The 20960-nt window shown below is 41.1% G+C and overlaps 1 protein-coding gene across 2 annotated transcripts in view; it reads right to left on the bottom strand.

Moving 5' to 3' along the window:
- Positions 1–20960, bottom strand: part of SLIT3 (slit guidance ligand 3) — a 798441-nt gene that overhangs the window by 134115 nt on the left and 643366 nt on the right. For both annotated transcript variants that reach the window (XM_037906776.2, XM_043553076.1), the window contains one exon: positions 16169–16301. In XM_037906776.2, coding sequence (XP_037762704.1) covers positions 16169–16301 — 133 coding nt within the window. The remainder of the gene's footprint in view (positions 1–16168; positions 16302–20960) is intronic.

A 20960-nucleotide genomic window follows, 5' to 3' on the forward strand; every position in this document is an offset into this window, starting at 1 on the left:
TGGTACGGTCAAAGTATTAAAAAGCAAAGAAAATGCAAGAGGGATTAATTATGGAAGTATTACAAAATAGAGATATTAGGAATGGTGGTTAAGGATTTGAAAGTGCTTCCAATAGCTACCAGATGGCAATAGTATATAGTCTCACTTCAAGTGGGAAACAGTACATTTCATTTCATTTTGTTAACTGGGCTGTCAAAATCTATGGAGGGTCCTCGCACTCTACTGGTGGACCCTGTGGACCCATATTTAAGATCTGGATGGCTTGCTCCTGCACTCCTTACCCAAATAACCTTCACTGAAATGAAGAATGTAGAATCAGGCCCTTGAAAACCAAAACTGCTCTTCTAAATGAACTCTGTGGAAGTGGAACAGGAACAGGAAAATGGCTCTACATCCTAAAGGTATTTCAGGCAGAAAGTGTAACATGGCTTCCCAGCATGTGGCTACACCTTCTCATTGCTGGGACTCTCGTACGGGAGACCTGTGGCTCAGATTATTAAATGTTTTTTTTATTTGTAAGAAAAACTGTTATGAGATTAAGACATAATTAAAAAAAGACCACTGAGCCAGATCATAGCCCTGACATCTACAAAGAAGGGATGGACATTCTGCACTGAAGGGGGGGCTTTGCTGCTTCTCTGGCACCCTCTTCTTGCACCCCATGAAGCCATGGAGGGTGCCCCAAGGTCCTGGGGCTGCAAGGAGGTTGTGATAGGACAGATTGGGGTGGGGTACGTGCAATGTCCTCATTTTGGCTCTGGAGAAATTAGCCAAAAATAATATAGCTCTAGTTCTTTCTGCTTTCATTCCAACGTTTTGGGGACAGCTGTGGCCAGTGGGAGGCAATGGTAGAGAAGTTCCAATGGAACTGTACTTCCAATGGGGAAAGGCCAGTACAGAACTGTAGGACTTAACATGACTTTGGCCCATGTGACTCCACAGGCATCTGCCAGTTTTCCGTGTAACTCCAGTGGCCTTTTCTACGAGGGGAACAAATCCAGCTTCCTCAGTACTATATACAGGGGGCGGGAGAAAAAGGCTCTCCTTCAGTCAATGCATGCAAAAATTTCATCCCTCTGAGGACCGTTTTGGTGGATTTCTCCATAGACAGACCTAGGTTATTGCAATCAATATGATGTCCTTCAAGGGTTATCAAGTATCACCCGGGAGTACGTACACCCACACACAGTGGAGAATAAAACACAATGATCTTCTCAGAATCTGTGCCACGCACAATTTTTATTTTCTTTGGCAACAAACCTATTTGGTCTGCATTTAGAACAGCAAACAACAATAATTATAGCGACTAACATGTTATAGGTTCTGTCTCCATGTAGGCTGCTACAGCACCAAACAATTTTGTGCAAGCTATTTGTTCTAAAAGACTCTTGCTGCAAGTTGAGTTTTCGTCTGCATTACTTAAAAGTAAAGAGGCGCATACAGAAAAGCTACTGCCATTTATTACAGAATATATTATTTATATCAACTCGTGTTTTATTTTCTCTCATCTGTTTCAGTGTAATGCCTTCATCCCCCATTTTCTGTTGTCTGAGCTCTGTCGTCTAAACTAAACAAACCCCAGGAAGAATTTCTCATATGATATTAGATGCTGGAGCCTAATAATAAAATGAAAAAATCCTTGGCTATCAAATGAATAGAAAGAAAAACTGACCTTTCCCTCCCCACTTATGAACTCCCCATGTGAACAGGAATCCTGATTTACATTTAGAGTAGATGGGGGAAATGACCCAAGTACTACTAGGATTAGATTAGAGAAAAGGGATCAAAACTTTTTTGCATTTTTATCCAAAGGCAAAATCCTCCCTAAATGCAAAACTTTCAAATAGATTGATCCTTCCATGCACAGACATCCCATGAACCAAGTGATGGTGTTGTACAGTGACCAGTTAACCCTTGAAAAGTAGTGAAGTAAATAAGCTACAGTTCAGAGAGGGGCAAATCCTGCCCCGCCCTCCCCTACCCTCCCCCCCGACTTCAATGGGTGCATAGGCCCATGAAGACAGTGGGTTGTTGGGAGCCTCTTGCTGGTGGTACTCATCACAGCTCCACAAGAATGCCTCCTGCATCGAGAGAGATGTTAGTGTGGGCCAGGGCAAATAGATACATAGCTATATGATCCATCAGCCATTTGCCCCACATGGAACGGGGTGCAACAGCTACGTGTGTAATTTCAGATCTGACACAGAAAAACTGGGAAACTCTCACCTGCGGGAAAGGATTCCTCTTTCTTGACACTTTTTTCCCATGCACCAAACCCCTGGACTCTGGCTAAGTAAAGGATCCAGTATTTGCTCCAAAATGAGGAAATCAAAAGTAAGTCACGCGATAAACTTTAGAGGCTACTCAGGAATCCTTATTTAGGACAGTAGGTAGAATTCTTGCAATACAGTGATGAAACCTTCAGAATATATTTTTGTGGCATTTTCCATTTGTTTTGACATGAAATGTAAATTTAAACAGCTTTTTTTGGCTAGAAAAGGTCTTCCCCCCTTTTTTCTTGGTATCTGGTGGGTGTTTAGGTGTAGGTTGTACTCTAATTCTTCAGTATTCTGACTGAGACAGGCACAAACCTTTGGGCCTCTGGAGTTGGACTGCTACAGCAGATCTCCTTTCAGAGAATATTCAGCTACAATATTCTCAACAATTTCCCAGTTGTCTTAGGGTATTAGCACAAAGGGTAATGTTTATACCAATGGAACATTTTGTGAAAAGAACATAATAGCTTCCTAATAATTTTACTCTGAAAAATTAATGATTATACCATTATCATGCACAGCAGTTATTAGGGGTGCACAAAGCTTTCCTATTTAATTTTCTGCCGTATTATACAAAGGATGGTGACATTTTCTAGAAAAAGAATTTTTTTAAAGCCCATTTAAGCTGAGTTAATTTGAAACAACCACAATTTTTCACAATGTAATGATATAATGGGAGACATGTTGATTTGAGTTGCTGCATTTGAAAAAGCACCACCATTTACACAGGACCAAACTTGATTGGATTCCACATCATACCTCACGGTGGAACTTTATTCTCATGACATTTACACAGAGCTAATCTAATACAGTAGCTACGGCCCATTCAAAGTCATGCACTTAAACCTAAGCCTAAATATTTCAGTGAATTCAACGTACATTGAACAATAATGTCTTTCCTTAGTGGCTATCCCCCATTTCAGAGGAGAACCTGTTTCTAGGTAGAGCAGCCAGTCTTGTAGCTTGGGTGGTAAAAGCTTTTGGTGCTGAAGATCCTAGCTTCTATCCTCACTGATGATTACGAGACAGAGGACATCATAGTGCCACATTTATAGAAAAATTTACAATCAAAATAATACAGAGAAGAGATTTTGTTTTCATTTCTTTCTTAGCCAAAGAAGCAAAACACAGAATAAATTCATTCACTTGACCTTTAGTAGACAAAGAAACTTTGGTATGAACCAAAAAAATGCACTTTTAAATTTATCTCCCACATTAAATTATCCACAGATTAGGTTAATAGATTCCAAGGCTAGAAGGGTCCACTGTGATTATCTAGTATGAACTTCTATATAGCACAGGCCATAGAACTTCTCCAAAATAATTCCTAGAGCAGCTCCTTTAGAAAACCATCCAACCTTGATTTAAAAATTGCTAGGGATGGAGAATCCAATATGACTATTGGTAAATTGTTCCAATGCTTTACTACGCACTGTTAAAAATTTACATTTTGTTTCCTGTCTGAATTTGTCTGGCTTCAACCTCTAGACACTGGATCAGGTAATACTTTTTTCTGTTAGACTAAAGAGCCCATTATTAAATATTTGTTCCCCATGTAGCTTCTTATAGACTGTGATCAAGTCATCCCTTAACCTTCTCTTTGTTAAACTAAATAGATTGAACTCCCTGAGTCTAACATTAAAAGGCAGGCTTTCTAATCCTTTAATCATTCTCAAATCTCTTCTTTGAACCATCTCCAATTTTCAACCTGAGTGTACATCAGCTGCCTTCATGTAGGAAAACTGTCTGGTGGCCAAATTAATATCTTTAGATTCCTAATGCTTTTAGATGCTGTAGCTCTGTAGTTTTAGATTTAAATATTTGGGCTCAATTCACCCCCACTTTAATTTCATTGCGTACAGCATCACACCGTTGATGGAGCTGGTCCGATAGGTACACTTAAAATTCCTATTAAGTTTTATCCATCGTTCTGATAATAAATTAATATCTGCCACTTCTCTGATGCAAAATAAAAAGTAAAGTGCAATCACATATAAGCCACCTGAAAAGGTTTTTCCAACCCTGCAGATCCTAATACAAATCTGTCAAGTAAGGATTTAAGCCCAGGTCCTCAAAGGTATTTAGGTTCCTAACTCCCACTGATTTCAATAGGAGTTAGGCACCTAAATACCTTTGAAGATCTTGGTCTTAGGAACTCTAAGAAGGTGCCAATTTACCTTCATTTTGTGAGTACCTATTTTATAAAATGTATGGATAATTAAGCATTCGTACAGCAACTTCATCCTGTAATCTCAAAGAGCATTACAAACAGGTTAGGGCATACTGAGTTAGGTGCTGTATAAACATATTGTAAGAGAAATTTATCCCCCTGAATCTTACAAACTATATTAACAAAATCTACTCCCAGACAAAGGGATAGGAGAGAAGTGATGCTATTTTACAGGAGGGAAATTAAGGCACAGGGAGTAAGAGACTGGCCCCAGGCCACACAGCAGTGTGTAAACTACAAGGCCATCCTCTCAAAAATTACATAAGGAAATTTCAGTCTTCTTTCCTAGCAGAAAGGACAAGCCCAGAATCACAGAGCAAATCAGAGAGAACAAGGAGGGACTAAACTCTTGACTTCCAGACCTGTGCTCTAACCACTACAACATACACTACCTCATAATGACTTCACCAGAGGAGATGAAAAGACTCAGGATTTTGGTAATGCGATATAGAAACTTTCCCCTCTAGGTTGCTCTTGTGAATCTAGGTGGGTCAATAACAAAGTTGTTACTATCAAATGTGTATTAGAGCCTCAGAAAAAGGAGATTAACGTTCTCATAAATAACTCCCAGCCACGTAGCAATAAAAGTTGCTCAACTCCTTTCTGGTAATCTTAGAGAGATCAAAGACTGCATGCCTCTTCCCCTAAAGATGGCCCTTCTCCCGCTCATGGTTGTGGCACATGGGCATGCCTTGAAGTGCTGCTGCATGCACTGTACTTGCTTTGAAAATAGAGAGAGCACCTCAGACTCCAGGAATTCCCCCCAGCACCTTTCACAGGCACTAACTTTACATAAAAAAACAAAAATAAAAATGATGCATTTAAAATGACAGCAGCTCGTTTTCTGACTTGTCAATTTTTCCTACCGGTGAACAATTGGATTTGAGGCGATACCACTACCACAAGGTGCCAAAGCGGCATGTAATACTTGGAATCTCTCATAATTTTTTGTATGATATGGCCTGCTTGGCCACAAAGGCAAGTCCACTGGAGCATTCTGTGCTAAGAGAGGAAGGCAAAAGGAAAATAGAGTTCTCAGACAGTAACTAAAGAGGCACGAGGGAAGGACAGGAAAAACTATTGTAATTTGCAAAAAGAACAGGAGTGCTTGTAGCACCTTAGAGACTAACAAATTTATCTGAGCATAAGCTTTCGTGGGCTACAGCCCACTTCATCGGATGCATGCAGTGGAAAATAGAATAGGACGATTTTATATACACAGAGAACATGAAACAATGGGTGTTACCATACACACTATAACAAGAGTGATCAGTTAAGGTGAGCTATTACCAGCAGGAGAAAAAAAAAACCTTTTGTAGTGATAATCAAGACGGGCCATTTCCAGCAGTTGACAAGAATGTCTGAGGAACAGTAGTGGGGAAAAATAAACATGGGGAAATAGTTTTACTTTGTGTAATGACACATCACTCTCAGTCTTTATTCAAGCCTAATTTAATGGTGCAAACAGATGGACATCATACCAAAAGGACTGTAGGTAAAAAATCCATTACAATCTACATACCACACAGACTATGCTGACAGATTGTGCCACACGCTCTCAAAGAAACTGCGGAACCACCTGATCAACATCCTATATAGCAAACAGGGAAAGATTAAGAATGACCTCTCAAAACTGGATACTCTCATAAAAAAACAACCTTCCACCAAAATTCCTCGTGGCTGGACTTTACAAAAACTAGACAAGGCATTTACAACACACACTTTGCTTCTCTACGAAAGAAAAAGGACACTAAACTATCTAATCTACTACATGCCACAAGGGGTCACAACAGTGGTTCCCTTAACCCACCCAGCAATATTGTTAATCTATCCAGCTATACTCTTAGCCCCGCAGAAGAATCTGTCCTATCTCGGGGCCTCTCCTTCTGCCCCTCCACCCCCACGAACATGATACAGTTCTGTGGTGACCTAGAAACTTATTTTCGATGTCTCCGACTCAAGGAATATTTCCAACACACCTCTGAACAGCATACTAACCCACAAAGACCTTCCTGCCAACACTACAAAAGGAAGGATTCTGGGTGGACTCCTCCTGAAGGTCGAAACAACAAACTGGACTTCTACATACAGTGCTTCCGCCGACATGCATGGGCTGAAATTGTGGAAAAGCAGCATCACTTGCCCTATAACCTCAGCAATGCAGAACACAGTGCCATCCACAGCCTTAGAAACAACTCTGACATCATAATCAAAAAGGCTGACAAATGAGGTGCTGTCATCATCATGAATAGGTCGGAATATGAACAAGAGGCTGCTAGGCAGCTCTACAACACCACATTCTACAAGCCATTACTCTCTGATCCCACTGAGGGTTACCAAAAGAAACTACACCTTCTGCTCAAGAAACTCCCTGAAAAAGCACAAGAGCAAATCCACACAGACACATCCCTAGAATCCCGAGCACGGGTATTCTATCTGCTACCCAAGATCCATAAACCTGGAAATCCTGAACACCCCATCATCTCAGGCATTGGCACCCTGACAGCAGGATTGTTTGGCTCCATAGACTCCCTCCTCAGGCCCTATGCTACCAGCACTCCTAGCTATCTTCGAAACACCACTGACTTCCTGAGGAAACTACAATCCATCGGTGATCTTCCTGAAAACACCATCCTAGCCATTATGGATGTAGAAGCCTCCTACACCAACATTCCACACAAAGATGGACTACAAACCGTCAGGAACAGTATCCCCGATAATGTCACTGCAAATCTGGTGGCTGAACTTTGTGACTTTGTCCTCACCCATAACTATTTCACATTTGGGGACAATGTATACCTTCAGATCAGCGGCACTGCTATGGGTACCCACATGGCCCCACAGTATGCCAACATTTTTATGGCTGATTTAGAACAACGCTTCCTCAGCTCTCGTCCCCTAATGCCCCTACTCTACTTGCGCTACACTGATGACATCATCATCATCTGGACCCATGGAAAAGAAGCCCTTGAGGAATTCCACCATGATTTCAACAATTTCCATCCCACCATCAACCTCAGCCTGGACCAGTCCACACAAGAGATCCACTTCCTGGACACTATGGTGCTAATAAGCGATGGTCACATAAACACCACCCTATACCGGAAACCTACTTACTGCTATTCCTACCTACATGCCTCCAGCTTTCATCCAGACCACACCACACGATCCATTGTCTACAGCCAAGCTCTGTGATACAACCGTATTTGCTCCAACCCCTCAGACAGAGACAAACACCTACAAGATCTCTATCAAGCATTCTTACAACTACAATACCCACCTGCTGAAGTGAAGAAACAGATTGACAGAGCCAGAAGAGTACCCAGAAGTCACCTACCACAGCACAGGCCCAACAAAGAAAGTAACCGAACGCCACTAGCCGTCACCTTCAGCCCCCAACTAAAACCTCTCCAGTGCATCATCAAGGATCTACAACCTATCCTGAAGGACGACCCATCACTCTCACAGATCTTGGGAGCCAGGTCAGTCCTTGCTTACAGCCCCCCAACCTGAAGCAAATACTCACCAGCACCCACACACCACACAACAAAAAACACTAACCCAGGAACCTATCCTTGCAACAAAGCCCGTTGCCAACTGTGTCCACATATCTATTCAGGGGACACCATCATAGGGCCTAATCACATCAGCCACACTATCAGAGGCTCGTTCACCTGCACATCTACCAATGTGATATATGCCATCATGTTGCCATCAATGTCCCTCTCCCATGTACATTGGCCAAACCAGACAGTCTCTACGTAAAAGAATAAATGGACATAAATCAGATGTCAAAAATTATAACATTCAAAAACCAGTAGGAGAACATTTCAATCTCTCTGGTCACTCGATTACAGACCTAAAAGTGGCAATTCTTCAACAAAAAAATTTCAAAAACAGACTCCAACAAGAGACTGCTGAATTGGAATTAATTTGCAAACTGGACACCATTAACTTAGGCTTGAATAGAGACTGGGAGGGGATGTGTCATTACACAAAGTAAAACTATTTCCCCATGTTTATCCCTTCCCCCGCTGTTCCTCAGACATTCTTGTCAACTGCTGGAAATGGCCCATCTTGATTATCACTACAAAAGGTTTTTTTTCTCTCCTGCTGGTAATAGCTCACCTTAAGCGATCACTCTCGTTACAGCGTGTATGGTAACACCCATTGTTTCATGTTCTCTGTGTATATAAAATCACCCTACTGTATTTTCCACTGCATGCATCCGATGAAGTGGGCTGTAGCCCACGAAAGCTTATGCTCAAATAAATTTGTTAGTCTCTAAGGTGCCACAAGTACTCCTGTTCTTTTTGTGGATCCAGACTAAGACAGCTGCTACTCTGAAACCTATTGTAATTTGGAGATTTAAAAAAAACATTTAAGATAAAAATTAGGAGTTGCTTGGCAATGCTACATCTAAGTTCTACAATTAAGTTAGGGTCAAAACATTTTTGATGGGATGTTCAGAACATTGTTTGAAATCAAGGCAACTTTCTTTTACCAGAAAAGATAGTCTGGCAGAAAGTGAGGGAGTGAAGTATGAAACATACCAGGAAATTTTAGGTTTTAATGACTTTAAGAAGTCTGGGGTTTCAGTTCAATTCACCAAGAAGACTGGGGCATTTGCAAAATTTGAATTCAGATCTAGGTTTAGGCTTGAGTTCTGAACTCTCTGAAGTATGAGCAGGGTTTTATTTTGGGCTCATCTCTACTAAAATTGCTATTTAAAAATGACATGTAGAAAATATGGTTTTGTTTAAAAGACAGTAATGAGGGCTCCCAAGCTAATGTTCTCTATCATGCTCTGTTAGTGTTAAAATCAGCTTTTTAAAGACTGGAAGACCTTAATACCCCTCAAAAGGCCATTTTATAACTATTGATCTATTTCCTGTTTTTTAAATGGTCAGATTTGAAATACTGATTTAAATTTTCTATTTTGGCTATAGCTAAAAATACCCTATTCTAGAATAATTCAAGCTCTCTCAATGTGAAAGAAATTTCCATTTGCAGTATATTAAGCAGACTGCAAACTCTTTCCTAACTGTAGCAGCCCCAAGGCCAAGTCTGCCTCAGCTTGCAGCTAAATTGTTTCTCTCCTTTTATTATTAAAAAGAAAATTCACCTAATTGTGTGTTAACTGTTAGTGCACAAATAGTGCTGACAGCCAGGAAAGCACAGACATTGGCATCCACAAACAGACATTTCTATCAGATATTCCACTTCAGGGTTATCACATTGATTAGCAGAAATGATGCAGATGGTAATGTAGCAGCACTGGGAAATGGCACACAGCATGCTAGTAAGTCTACATTAATCTCAGCTGATTCCTTAGAGTAAATTTGCTATATTCACTTGATTGCATGTACATTACTCAAAATTAATGTCAATGCTAAATGAACAGTACTATACCGAAAACTGCTGCTGGTACTTACTCTAGGCCACCATTACAAACTGGGTGTTATCCCAGTCTCACTGGTTAAAGTAGAGCAAAACAGGATGGAGAGCTCGCCCATTTTGGTGATGGTCATTGTACGGCTTGATGTACAGCAGGCATATGGGAGAGCGTGGTTTAACTTGTGGTGACAGGTAACAGCACAAGAAAACGGTGGGGACAGGAGGAGGAAGAATACTTTCTAAAAGTTCCTCTCTCCAAAAGGGCTCATAGTCAGTCAAGCAAAAGTGAGTTTGTGTGTGTGCATAGAGCACTTGGAGCTGTGCCAGGACTTATTCCTTGAGCTCCTTACCCCTGTTCCTGTTATGTTTGTATGATTGACCAGGACAGAGAATGGACACTATTAAAAAATAAATCAAACTGTAAAGCCTGGGCAGGATGCAAGGGACCAGTCCTTGGAAAACTGAAATATGCAATGCAATGTCCAACATGGTGGATGAAGACACTTCAAAAAGATTCTTAGCAAAATTATGCATTTGTGTTTCCCCCGAACAGTAGGGTTTCTATTGGAGTATGATACTGATGGGCTACCTTCTATCATTTATTAGGAACAGTTGCATTTCTGACTTGTGTCCAGGATGCCTAAAGGATAGGTACAATTGATGTGGCAAGACAACTCTCACAGTATCTAGATGCCTTTGATCTCACTGACCCTTGTCAGTCTAAGTCAGGGAGAGGCTGAGGGACAGGGCATGAGGTTGGGGGCTAATGGGCACTGCGGAAGAGACCAGGTGATGATCAGAGAGGGAGAACTGAGCAACAGAGAGGTCAGAGAGAGAAGTGCTTGGTGAAGATGAAGTCAAATGAATGGCCCTTTTAGCGAGTGAGAGTTGAACCAGATCTGCAGGTAGAATGGAGAGGTGAGGGTGGGAAAATGTACAGCTAAGCGGTTGGATGGGTCATCAACATGGAAGCTGATGTTGCCAAAGAAGAGAATGGGAGATTGTGAGGAAAGGAAGAGGGAGTGTGAGACAGGAATACATTAAACTTTTTGTATATATGCATAGCAATACAAATAAAAAAAGACACTAAAAAAGTTGATGTACATCTGCGTTTTCATACCACCCCCATCACTGTTCTATCCAAGTACTTAGGGTCACCATAGTATTATGAGTCCAGAGACAACATGATTGATGTATATTTAATCTAAAACTAGACTGTGCTCATTATAACAACATAAGTAACTCCAATGTTTTCTCCTCGAAGCAAAATCGTGCTATTTCCCATAGAACTAATAGCAGCAGCTGGATACTGTCAGGCCTTTATTAGATACGGCCAGGCCTTTACTACAGATTACTGCTCCTTTAAAAACAAAACAAAACTCAAGTATTGGGGTACTGCATGGAAAGCATGCTTGGGAAAGTTGCTTCAGACAAAAAAAAAAAAGCTTTTTTAAGGCACTGATGTGGAGGGAAGTTAGGCTGTATACTGGATCAGTATGCTACTCTTTTACTTCTGACAGCAGGACTAGAAATCTGAGTAAACTCAAAGGACAAGTCTTCCCTTCAGAACCGTGCACAGAGCAAAGGAATCCCATGTATGTACTGGCTAACAATACCAGTACCATAAGGAAGGGCAGTAAGAGATACTGAATGGCATCCTCCTGCTCCACAGGTTTCCTAGGACACCTGTGGAAAGCTTGTTCATGGGGGTAGGTTTTTGAAAGGCATTGGGTGGCTGGGGAATGGCAACTGTTTGTGATATCTTCCCTATTAAAAGCCCAAGAGATTTACACAGCCTGACCTTGCCTGACAAGCATTATCTTGTACACAACCTTTCACTGCAACGTGAAGACCCTTCTTCCAAAGGAAGGCTTGGGACCAACTACAGGTAGGTGTCCTTTGGCAGCATGGCTCCAAATGTCAAGGAAAGAATGGGCTTCCCGGTATTGTCTTCCATTTTATACCTTCCCCCAAATCTGTCCATGTGCTGTATGGCCCTTGGTCCAATCTGTGATCCCATAATAGTCCTACCGTCCTTTTGAGGGCAGTCCTTTCACTCCTTCCCCAGTTAATAATTTGTCAAAAACTTGGAGTTGATAAGACTTGTGGCGTTACACATGCCTCATGCAGATTTGACCCTACCTGTATAATTCCAGATTTCTGCACATCACAGAACCAGGCCATTTACTGGGACTTAATATGACTGGCAATCTCTACATTTAGAGACACTGGAATAGCAGGATGGAAGTGTGCTGGCAAAACAATACGGGGAAAACTTGTACAGCACGTGCCTGCACCATGCCTAGCTCTGGATAGTTCTATTAACCCCTGGTTTTGAGACTTCAATTAACTTACAAATTACAAAGTAGACCTTCTAGAAGATATTTCATATGTAAAAAGGATAAAAGCAATAAAGTTAACAGTAATTGCTTTACTGTGGGGACTTGATGCAAGTTGCCCTTTCTTAAAGTTGACATTAAGGGCACCAAGACACAGTTTCTATGTTCAGCATGCTTCTGAGTCTCTATAGTCAATCCAGAATGGAAACCCAAGAGGAAAATTGGAGAGGTGGAGAGCCTTGGTTTCCAGTCTGCCATCATTGTAATAACACCAGTGCTGATGCTCTACTTAGCCTTTTCCACTGAAGTAGGATATGATGAAATTCTACCCTCTGCATAATGAAATTCTTTGTCCCCTTGTCAGAGGTATATTCATTTCAGCACTTTGTTATTTAGTACCTGTTGCAGTTAGAAATTTCCTGTTGTAGAGGTATTTTGGAGTTTTATATGCAACACTAATTTACTGGCTTGGTAAGCTGTATGGCCGTGTTCTTTTATTAAAATGTGGTGTATAAAGTACGTTACATTTTAATAAAAAGCATTTCAGCTGACAGCTTGTTACAGAAGTTGCCATTCTAACATGGAAAATGGAAGTTTATAAATGCAAGACTCCACAGCATTCATCAAAATTCCACTAAAATATTCCCCTTTGTTACTTGGAACACCACAACAGACCTCTCCCAAAGAAAGAGCCATGAACCATCAGGAAAATTAACGCGAAATCCTTGCCCCAGTCATCACCAAGGGCTCTGTGCACAGTGACACAAGTACTATTCTAAGGCATGGTATAAGGGGCAGGATACAGCCACCCCGCATGAGGGGAAACATTGCTCTCCAGGGCTTGCTCACAGGAAACCATGCAGTTTGTCTGAGAATGGAGGTAGGCTGGGGGAGAAACTGGTCATTTCTCCCTTGTGGGAGGTCAGCACCTGCTGAAATGGTAGGCAAGTACTCAGTCTTTTGGGGAGTGCTGGAGTATGAGTGGCTGCGGTGGTAGCCATGGAGAGGGGCCACTGCCACTCTGGCTGGGGAGATCAAGTATTCCCTTCTTACACAGACCATTGTGGATCTTCTGTATATATAGACTAGCTACTCATAAGCCATGCAGTTTGAAGATTGGATCTTGAACCTGTCATAGGAAGAGGTTACTTAAATAATTGGCACCACTTGCCAAAGAATAATCACTCCCTAGCAGTATACAGCACCTTCAAGGACTCAGGATGTATCCTGTGATTTGTTGAATATAGACCGGCAAATCGGTCTGATACATCCTTATGTCACATAGCAATGCTTTGGTGAGAAGTAAAAATATCACCTTCACGGGTTAACTCTAAAATCTAGTTTTCCTGCAAGTTACTGAAATCTGCTGGAGAGTCTCCTGGGTTCCATTTCTTTCTTCCAAATCTACCATCTTGCTATAGAAACAGAGACTGGAAGACATTTGTTTCATAGTCCTATTAAACCTGCTGGGGTTCTCCTGTTTCTGCCAGAGCAGGTAATGAATATGTTGTGGTTTAAAGCAGTAGTTGATGCTATTAGAGAAACACGGACAGTTTAGAAATGTCTGACCTATGGAAGTCAAAACTTACTAGTTTAAAAAATCTGTTAAACTTTAACTGTCCTCAATATATGACAGGGACACGGTGGGAGGCACAGAAGAATCTATAATTGGTAATAGAAAAGGAAAATCTTCAGGTAGCTTTTACCCCTGAAATACAGTTTTAAAAAGCCTTTAAATCTAAAACTTTTGGAATTCTGACAGATAACTAGGTCCTAGATGATACAAGGTTTTCTAGAACATAACCAACATCTGGACCTGGACCTAGAAGCAAAGAGGAAGCTTGTGAGCTTGATTACATTATTTGCATTTCAGACCTGTCATGCTTTGAATCAAAAGATCGCACACCTTTTGCTTCAGGAACTGATGTCAAGGGAAATCTGCCTGGCTTTGTTTGTAGTGACAAACGGGAAGCTCAGCGCAGGTTGGCTGAAAGAATCAGCAAGTGACAAAATCAGCTGAGAAGGATTCAGGATTTTGCTTCCAAAACATACAAAATTGAAAGCATGCAAAAAGAGGTGTGGTTTGGAATTAGTTCCATTGCTAAATTTTTGGATTCAAAACACAACGCCAAACTAGAAGGTTGCAAATTCAAGTAGATTACACTGTTCAGTTCTATGCAGCTGTACTTGTAATATCACAGACTGCTACTTTCAAATGGAAAGGACGACTAAAGGACATAGCAAACTGCAGGAATTTGTGATATTGCTGTCACAATAGGAATGAAGTTAACTCATGTCACTGGTGTATAGCATATAAAATATTATTACACTCATTATAACAATCCTGAACATAAAAACATCAGTGTTGCACAGTTATATGGAACTGAAGTGATACCTGTAATTCCCCATTGACTACAAATCACGCCCGAGGGAAGTGCTGGAGCTCCAGCATGATGAGGGCAGAATCTAGTCTGCAGAAACTTTACTCTTGGTGATGACACATTAAAAGGATAAGAATCAACTTGACTTTCAGATGAAAGCATATTACTACTCTGTGAACTGAGCAAATTTGACCAGAAATCATTGGCATACATTAAACATGTACTCTTTCACTTCTCCAGTTAGAGTCACTTTTCAGAGCGGAATTATACTTCATTCAGCAAGAATTTCCTTTAATAACTAAAAAACAATCTTGAGCATTTTAGGTCCTAATTGGTTTTCCCAGTAGTGTGTGCATCTATGCAGAACACCCAGAAGCTATATTTTACACCAGACACCACACACACTCACTATGGATTTTTCACTGGAACACTCACAAAAGTTAAGCTTATTCAAGTAAAGCTGTGAAGTTAACGTGCATAATTTAGAAGTGCACTAAACCCTTGTGTGGACACTCTCTTTCCGAAGTAAAGTGGCTTTAGTTTGCTGTTGCTTAATCCTCACTAAAAGACACCTATGGAAAGTGTCGCATAGTGTTTGAGAAAAAAGTCAACACACGTACGGCTTGTGCAGCAGCACTGTAAATTTCCCTCCACTGAACAGCAGGGGCTAACGCTAAGAGTGAAACTGTAATGCCTGTTATATTCCTGGTCTCCCCTGTGTCTATCAATAATAGTGCTAATTAGCATAAATCAGATATGGTTCAGTAGGAAATGGACTAACTTCATATACTCTCATCATACGGTAACCAACTACTTTCATACATAAACAATCATTAGCTGGTAACAACTTCCAGTAACTACTCAGCGGGGCTAGATTTCAATGTGTGACCCAGAGGTGAAAAGCTCTATATTCCTACTACCAACCCTTCCAGCCATTCAATTTCTCCAATATTATGTTTTCTTTCCATGGAAAGAACCAAAAACCAATGTAAATTCACAGCAAATGAAGGAAGCTAGAATGGCTCCCTCATCTCAGGCACATTCACTTTACAATGTAATCTAATTAACTCTATTATTTTAGACATTTCATGAGAAGAGAAAAGAAAAGAATCCACTGTTTGTTTTCCCTGCTGTTTTTTTTGAAAAATGTCATGCAGTGGGATAATTAGCCCACAGATGCGTATGTAGGGAATATATTTTCCATAGCTCTTTCAAACTGTCTATTGTGACCTCAAGCTGCTGAAAATGCATGATATATTATACAGTATTGATTTATTCATTTGTTCCCCACATATAGAGTGAATAGAAACAAATACATGGCTTGCGTACAATTTAAAATGACATCTCCTCTCTGCGCAGAGTAACATAGGCAGTGACAGCCTACTCGGGCACAAGAAAAAGGCCACAACAATCAAAAAAGTCAAGGAAAGTATCCAAGTACAAAGATTCATTCACTGAAGTCAATGGCAAACTTCCATGGACCGCAACTGGCACAGTACCCAGCACCCTTTTCTTGTGAAAGGAGCAACATAAAATGCAACTTACAGCTCAGTCACATCCTTGGGGATGCCTTTGGGCAGGATGCGCAGCCCTTTGTTACTGCAGCGCACTACTGAGTCCACGCAAGTACATTGATCAGGACAACGAGGAGAGAGTAGACAGCTGCTTTCATCATTACCTGCAGAGATAGAGAGAATGAACATGAGAGGATCCTGATATTTGGAAATCAACCATGCAGGCCAGGAGGGCTCGCTTCAGAGGCAATTGCTCACATCTAATACAAAACAGGGACATCCATAAGTCTACAACAGTTAGGTTGTCAATTGACCCCTAATATTTAGTGTCTCTCCAACATCACATACTGGATCACTGATATCGGGGTGAAAAACTGTCCTGAAAAATGGTGGCAATTGTTTTAAAGGGAAAAGGAAACAAAGTTTTATCAAAAAGCTGGCTACAAATCTTCATCTATTAAATAGCAGGTTTCAGAGTAACAGCCGTGTTAGTCTGTATTCGCAAAAAGAAAGGGAGTACTTGTGGCACCTTAGAGACTAACCAATTTATTTGAGCATAAGCTTTCGTGAGCTACAGCTCACTTCATCGGATCCGATGAAGTGAGCTGTAGCTCACGAAAGCTTATGCTCAAATAAATTGGTTAGTCTCTAAGGTGCCACAAGTACTCCTTATCTATTAAATAGCCTCTCCCTGTCACCCGAACACATGCACCCTGTCTTAGCTTAAATGGAAAACTTTACCAGATTATTAGCCTTAATCTTACCTTGACATAGGATTACAAGGAATCTTTTTTTTTAAATAACTATCTAGCTTTATTTCCTCATGATGTAAATCTTTCAATGTTAAGGGTCGACTTTTAATGTTGGCATGGCACTTCATTTATCACTTTAATTGAAAAGCCTCATTGTTGACAAGGATAACTAGGCAAAAAAAAAACACCCCAAGCTACATGCTCAGAATTGCTGGCAATGCATCTGTGCATGCATAAAAATATCTAATACTCCTAAAGTGGATTCAAAATTCCATAAACAACAGATTAAATCTCATAATTGAAGAACAACAGGGTTTGCATGGAAGAAACCAAGTCTTTGACATTAAGAACATTAAAGCATGGATTTTCCCCAAAAACAACACGCTTCACAAAACATTAGGAAAATGAATACTCTAGTATCAAGATGCATATGGAAGGAAACACTTAGCGAAACATGCCCTAGATGATCATGATAGGAAGTATATAAATGTTTATGAATGCAAGCAGACTGAATGTACTGAACATTGAAATAGTAAAGTTAAACCATATGACCATGTTTCCATTAGATATTTTCATTTCTTTAAGACTGATACAAAGACTAATTGAGGCAGAGATGATTTTCCTTCCTTCATGGGTCTACCAGGTGTATGCTTGAGCCTTCAAGTTTAAACAAGACTGGAAGCCCTACTAGAGGTCTGCAAAGTAATTCCAGCAACTTTCACTCCGGAGTGTGCATGTCCAAAAAGGGATGGTTTCCATTAAAAATTACAGAGAGAAAAAGAAGAAAGGGGAATGGGAAAATAATCCCATCATTACAAACCAACCTATGCCACCAAGATATGAATATAACTAAGCTAAACTTTTACTGTAGCTCCTGGTCTCTCCTGCTCACTTCCCCCTATTGTTTACTAAACTCACTCATTACTTGCTAATCCTGCAAATGCTTAAGCCCAAGAACAACTTTATGCACTTGGGTAGTCCCACTGAACCAAAGGAGATGAATGTGCATTAGGTTACTCCACTCTCACCCTGCCCCCAAATCTTGCTTCACAGGGAGGTAGAGGCTGATGTGCACAGAAAGCACAAACCTCCTCATATACTGTCCCCACACAGAGCAACTGAAGCATTTCTGCAAAGTCCCTTGGATCACAGACCGTCGTTTTGTTCTGTGTTTGTACAGCACCTAGCATGATGGGGTCCTGTTTCATGTCCAAGGCTCCTAGCAGTTACAATGATACAAACAATAACAGCAGCAGCAGGGGGTCCTCCATAGCAGAGGAGGAAGGGTCAGAGTTTGCCCCTAAATGGCCACAGCCGTTCATTACACTTCACTGAATCTTTCTGATTGACTTCTAAATCTCTGATATTCCTATATTCCCATTATATTTCTACTGAAACTTCACAGCCCCAAGATCTAGTAGGTTCTCCAAGCAAGCCCCATTCCTACTGTCCTCAGGGTTAAGGGAATGGGAGGAAAAGTCAGTAAGTACACTGGCATCATTCTCAAGGAAGATTGCTTTGTTTGTCAAACTCCCTGGCAAGGAGCTGAATGCATTTAGTTCAAGGGTGAAAAAAAGGTGTATCCTGAAAGAATCTAGAGAAACCAGTCTTAGCTGATTGCACAAGGAAGAACTCATATCTAGGCTTGGAGGGAGGGGGCCCGGAACATGGGAATCTATAGGAAGAGGGGAAGAGTCAACTGAGACTACACCAAATATGAGCCCCAGGAGGATACAGGATGGGCTGAAGAGGATTACAAGGGAGAATAGGAATGGAAAGAACTTGCAGCCAGAGGGAACAGGGGATAGACTGGAGAATAGCACCGTCACCAGGAAAAGGCAGGTCTATGTGATCGGGCACTCTTTACTGAGAAGAATAGACAGGCCTGTAACCAGAGCTGATCCAGAGAATAGGAGGGTGTGATGTCTTCCAGGTGCTAAGATACGGGATGTAGACCTGAGGTTGAAAAGGATCCTAAAGGGATCGGGAAAGAATCCCCTAATTATCCTTCATGTGGGAACAAATGATATGGCTAGATTCTCACTGGAACGTATGAAGGGAGACTATGCTAGGCTGGGGAAATCGAGACTCAGGTGATCTTCAGTGGCATTCTGCCTGTTCCTAGAGAAAGGCAACAAAGGTGTGACAAGATTATGGCTATCAACAGATGGCTTAGGCAGTGGTGCTATAAGGAGGGCTTTGGGATGTATGGCCACTGGGAGGCATTCATGGACAGAGAACAGTTCTCTCGGAATGGACTTCATCTGAGTAGGGAAGGAAATAGACTTCTAGGATGGAGGCTGGCACAACTGATTAAGAGAACTTTAAACTAGGAATATGGGGGAGATGTCCAGGTAATCTCCATGCCGGATTTTAGCATTGAGAGGGAAGAAAACAAAGTAAGAAACGATACAGCCGTGGGTAGGAGAATGTATATCAGGAGGAAGGGCAGTGTAGATACCAGTCTAATAGGTTATACTGGCTGTAGAATGACTGTGCCTAACAGGGTACAGAATGTGAGCGAGGCCAAACAGCAAAAATTAAGATGTTTGTATACCAATGCGAGGAGCCTAGGTAACAAAAGGGAGGAACTAGAGCTACTGGTGCAGGAAGTGAAACCAGATATTATTGGGGTAACAGAAACATGGTTGAATAGTAGTCATGACTGGACTACAGGTATTGAAGGGTATGTGCTGTTTAGGAAAGACAGAAATAAAGGTAAAGGTGGTGGAGTAGCATTGTATATCAATGATGAGGTAGAATGTAAAGAAATAAGAAGCGATGGAATGGATAAGACAGAGTCCGTCTGGGCAAAAATTACATTGGGAAAGAAAACTACTAGAGCCTCCCCTGGGATAGTGCTTGGGGTGTGCTATAGACCGCCGGGATCTAATTTGGGTATGGATAGAGCCCTCTTTAATGTTTTTAATGAAGTACGTACTAATAGAAACTGCGTGATCATGGGAGACTTTAACTTCCCAGATATAGACTGGAGGACGAGTGCTAGTAATAATAATAGGGCTCAGATTTTCCTAGATGCGATATCTGATGGATTCCTTCATCAAGTAGTTGCTGAACCGACTAGAGGGGATGCCATTTTAGATTTGGTTTTGGTGAGTAGTGAGGACCTCGTAGAAGAAATGGTTGTAGGGGACAATCTTGGTTCAAGTGATCATGAGCTAATTCAGTTCAAACTGAATGGAAGGATTAACAAAAATAAATCTGCAACTAGGGTTTTTGATTTCAAAAGGGCTGACTTTCAAAAATTAAGGACATTAGTTAGGGAAGTGAATTGGACTGAAGAACTTATGGATCTAAAGGCAGAGGAGGCCTGGGATTACTTTAAAACAAAGATGCAGAAGCTATCGGAAGCCTGCATCCCAAGAAAGGGGAAAAAATTCATAGGCAGGAGTTGTAGATCAAGCTGGATGAGCAAGCATCTCAGAGAGGTGATTAAGAAAAAGCAGAAAGCGTACAGGGAGTGGAAGATGGGAGGGATCAGCAAGGAAAGCCACCTTATTGAGGTCAGAACATGTAGGGATAAAGTGAGACAGGCTAAAAGTCAAGTAGAGTTGGACCTTGCAAAGGGAATTAAAACCAATAGTAAAAGGTTCTATAGCCATATAAATAAGAAGAAAACAAAGAAAGAAGAAGTGGGACCGCTAAACACTGAGGATGGAGTGGAGATCAAGGATAATCCAGGCATGGCCCAATATCTAAACAAATACTTTGCCTCAGTCTTTAATAAGGCTAAAGAGGATCTTAGGGATAATGGTAGCATGACAAATGGGAATGAGGATATGGAGGTAGATACTACCACATCTGAAGTAGAAGCGAAACTCAAACAGCTTAATGGGACTAAATTGGGGGGCCAAGATAATCTTCATCCAAGAATATTAAAGGAATTGGCACATGAAATTGCAAGCCCATTAGCAAGAATTTTTAATGAATCTGTAAACTCAGGGGTTGTACCGTACGATTGGAGAATTGCTAACATTGTTCCTATTTTTAAGAAAGGGAAAAAAAGTGATCCGGGTAACTACAGGCCTGTTAGACATCTGTAGTATGCAA

This window comes from Chelonia mydas, chromosome 8 (genome assembly GCF_015237465.2).
Source record: "Chelonia mydas isolate rCheMyd1 chromosome 8, rCheMyd1.pri.v2, whole genome shotgun sequence".
Taxonomy (NCBI): domain Eukaryota; kingdom Metazoa; phylum Chordata; order Testudines; family Cheloniidae; genus Chelonia; species Chelonia mydas.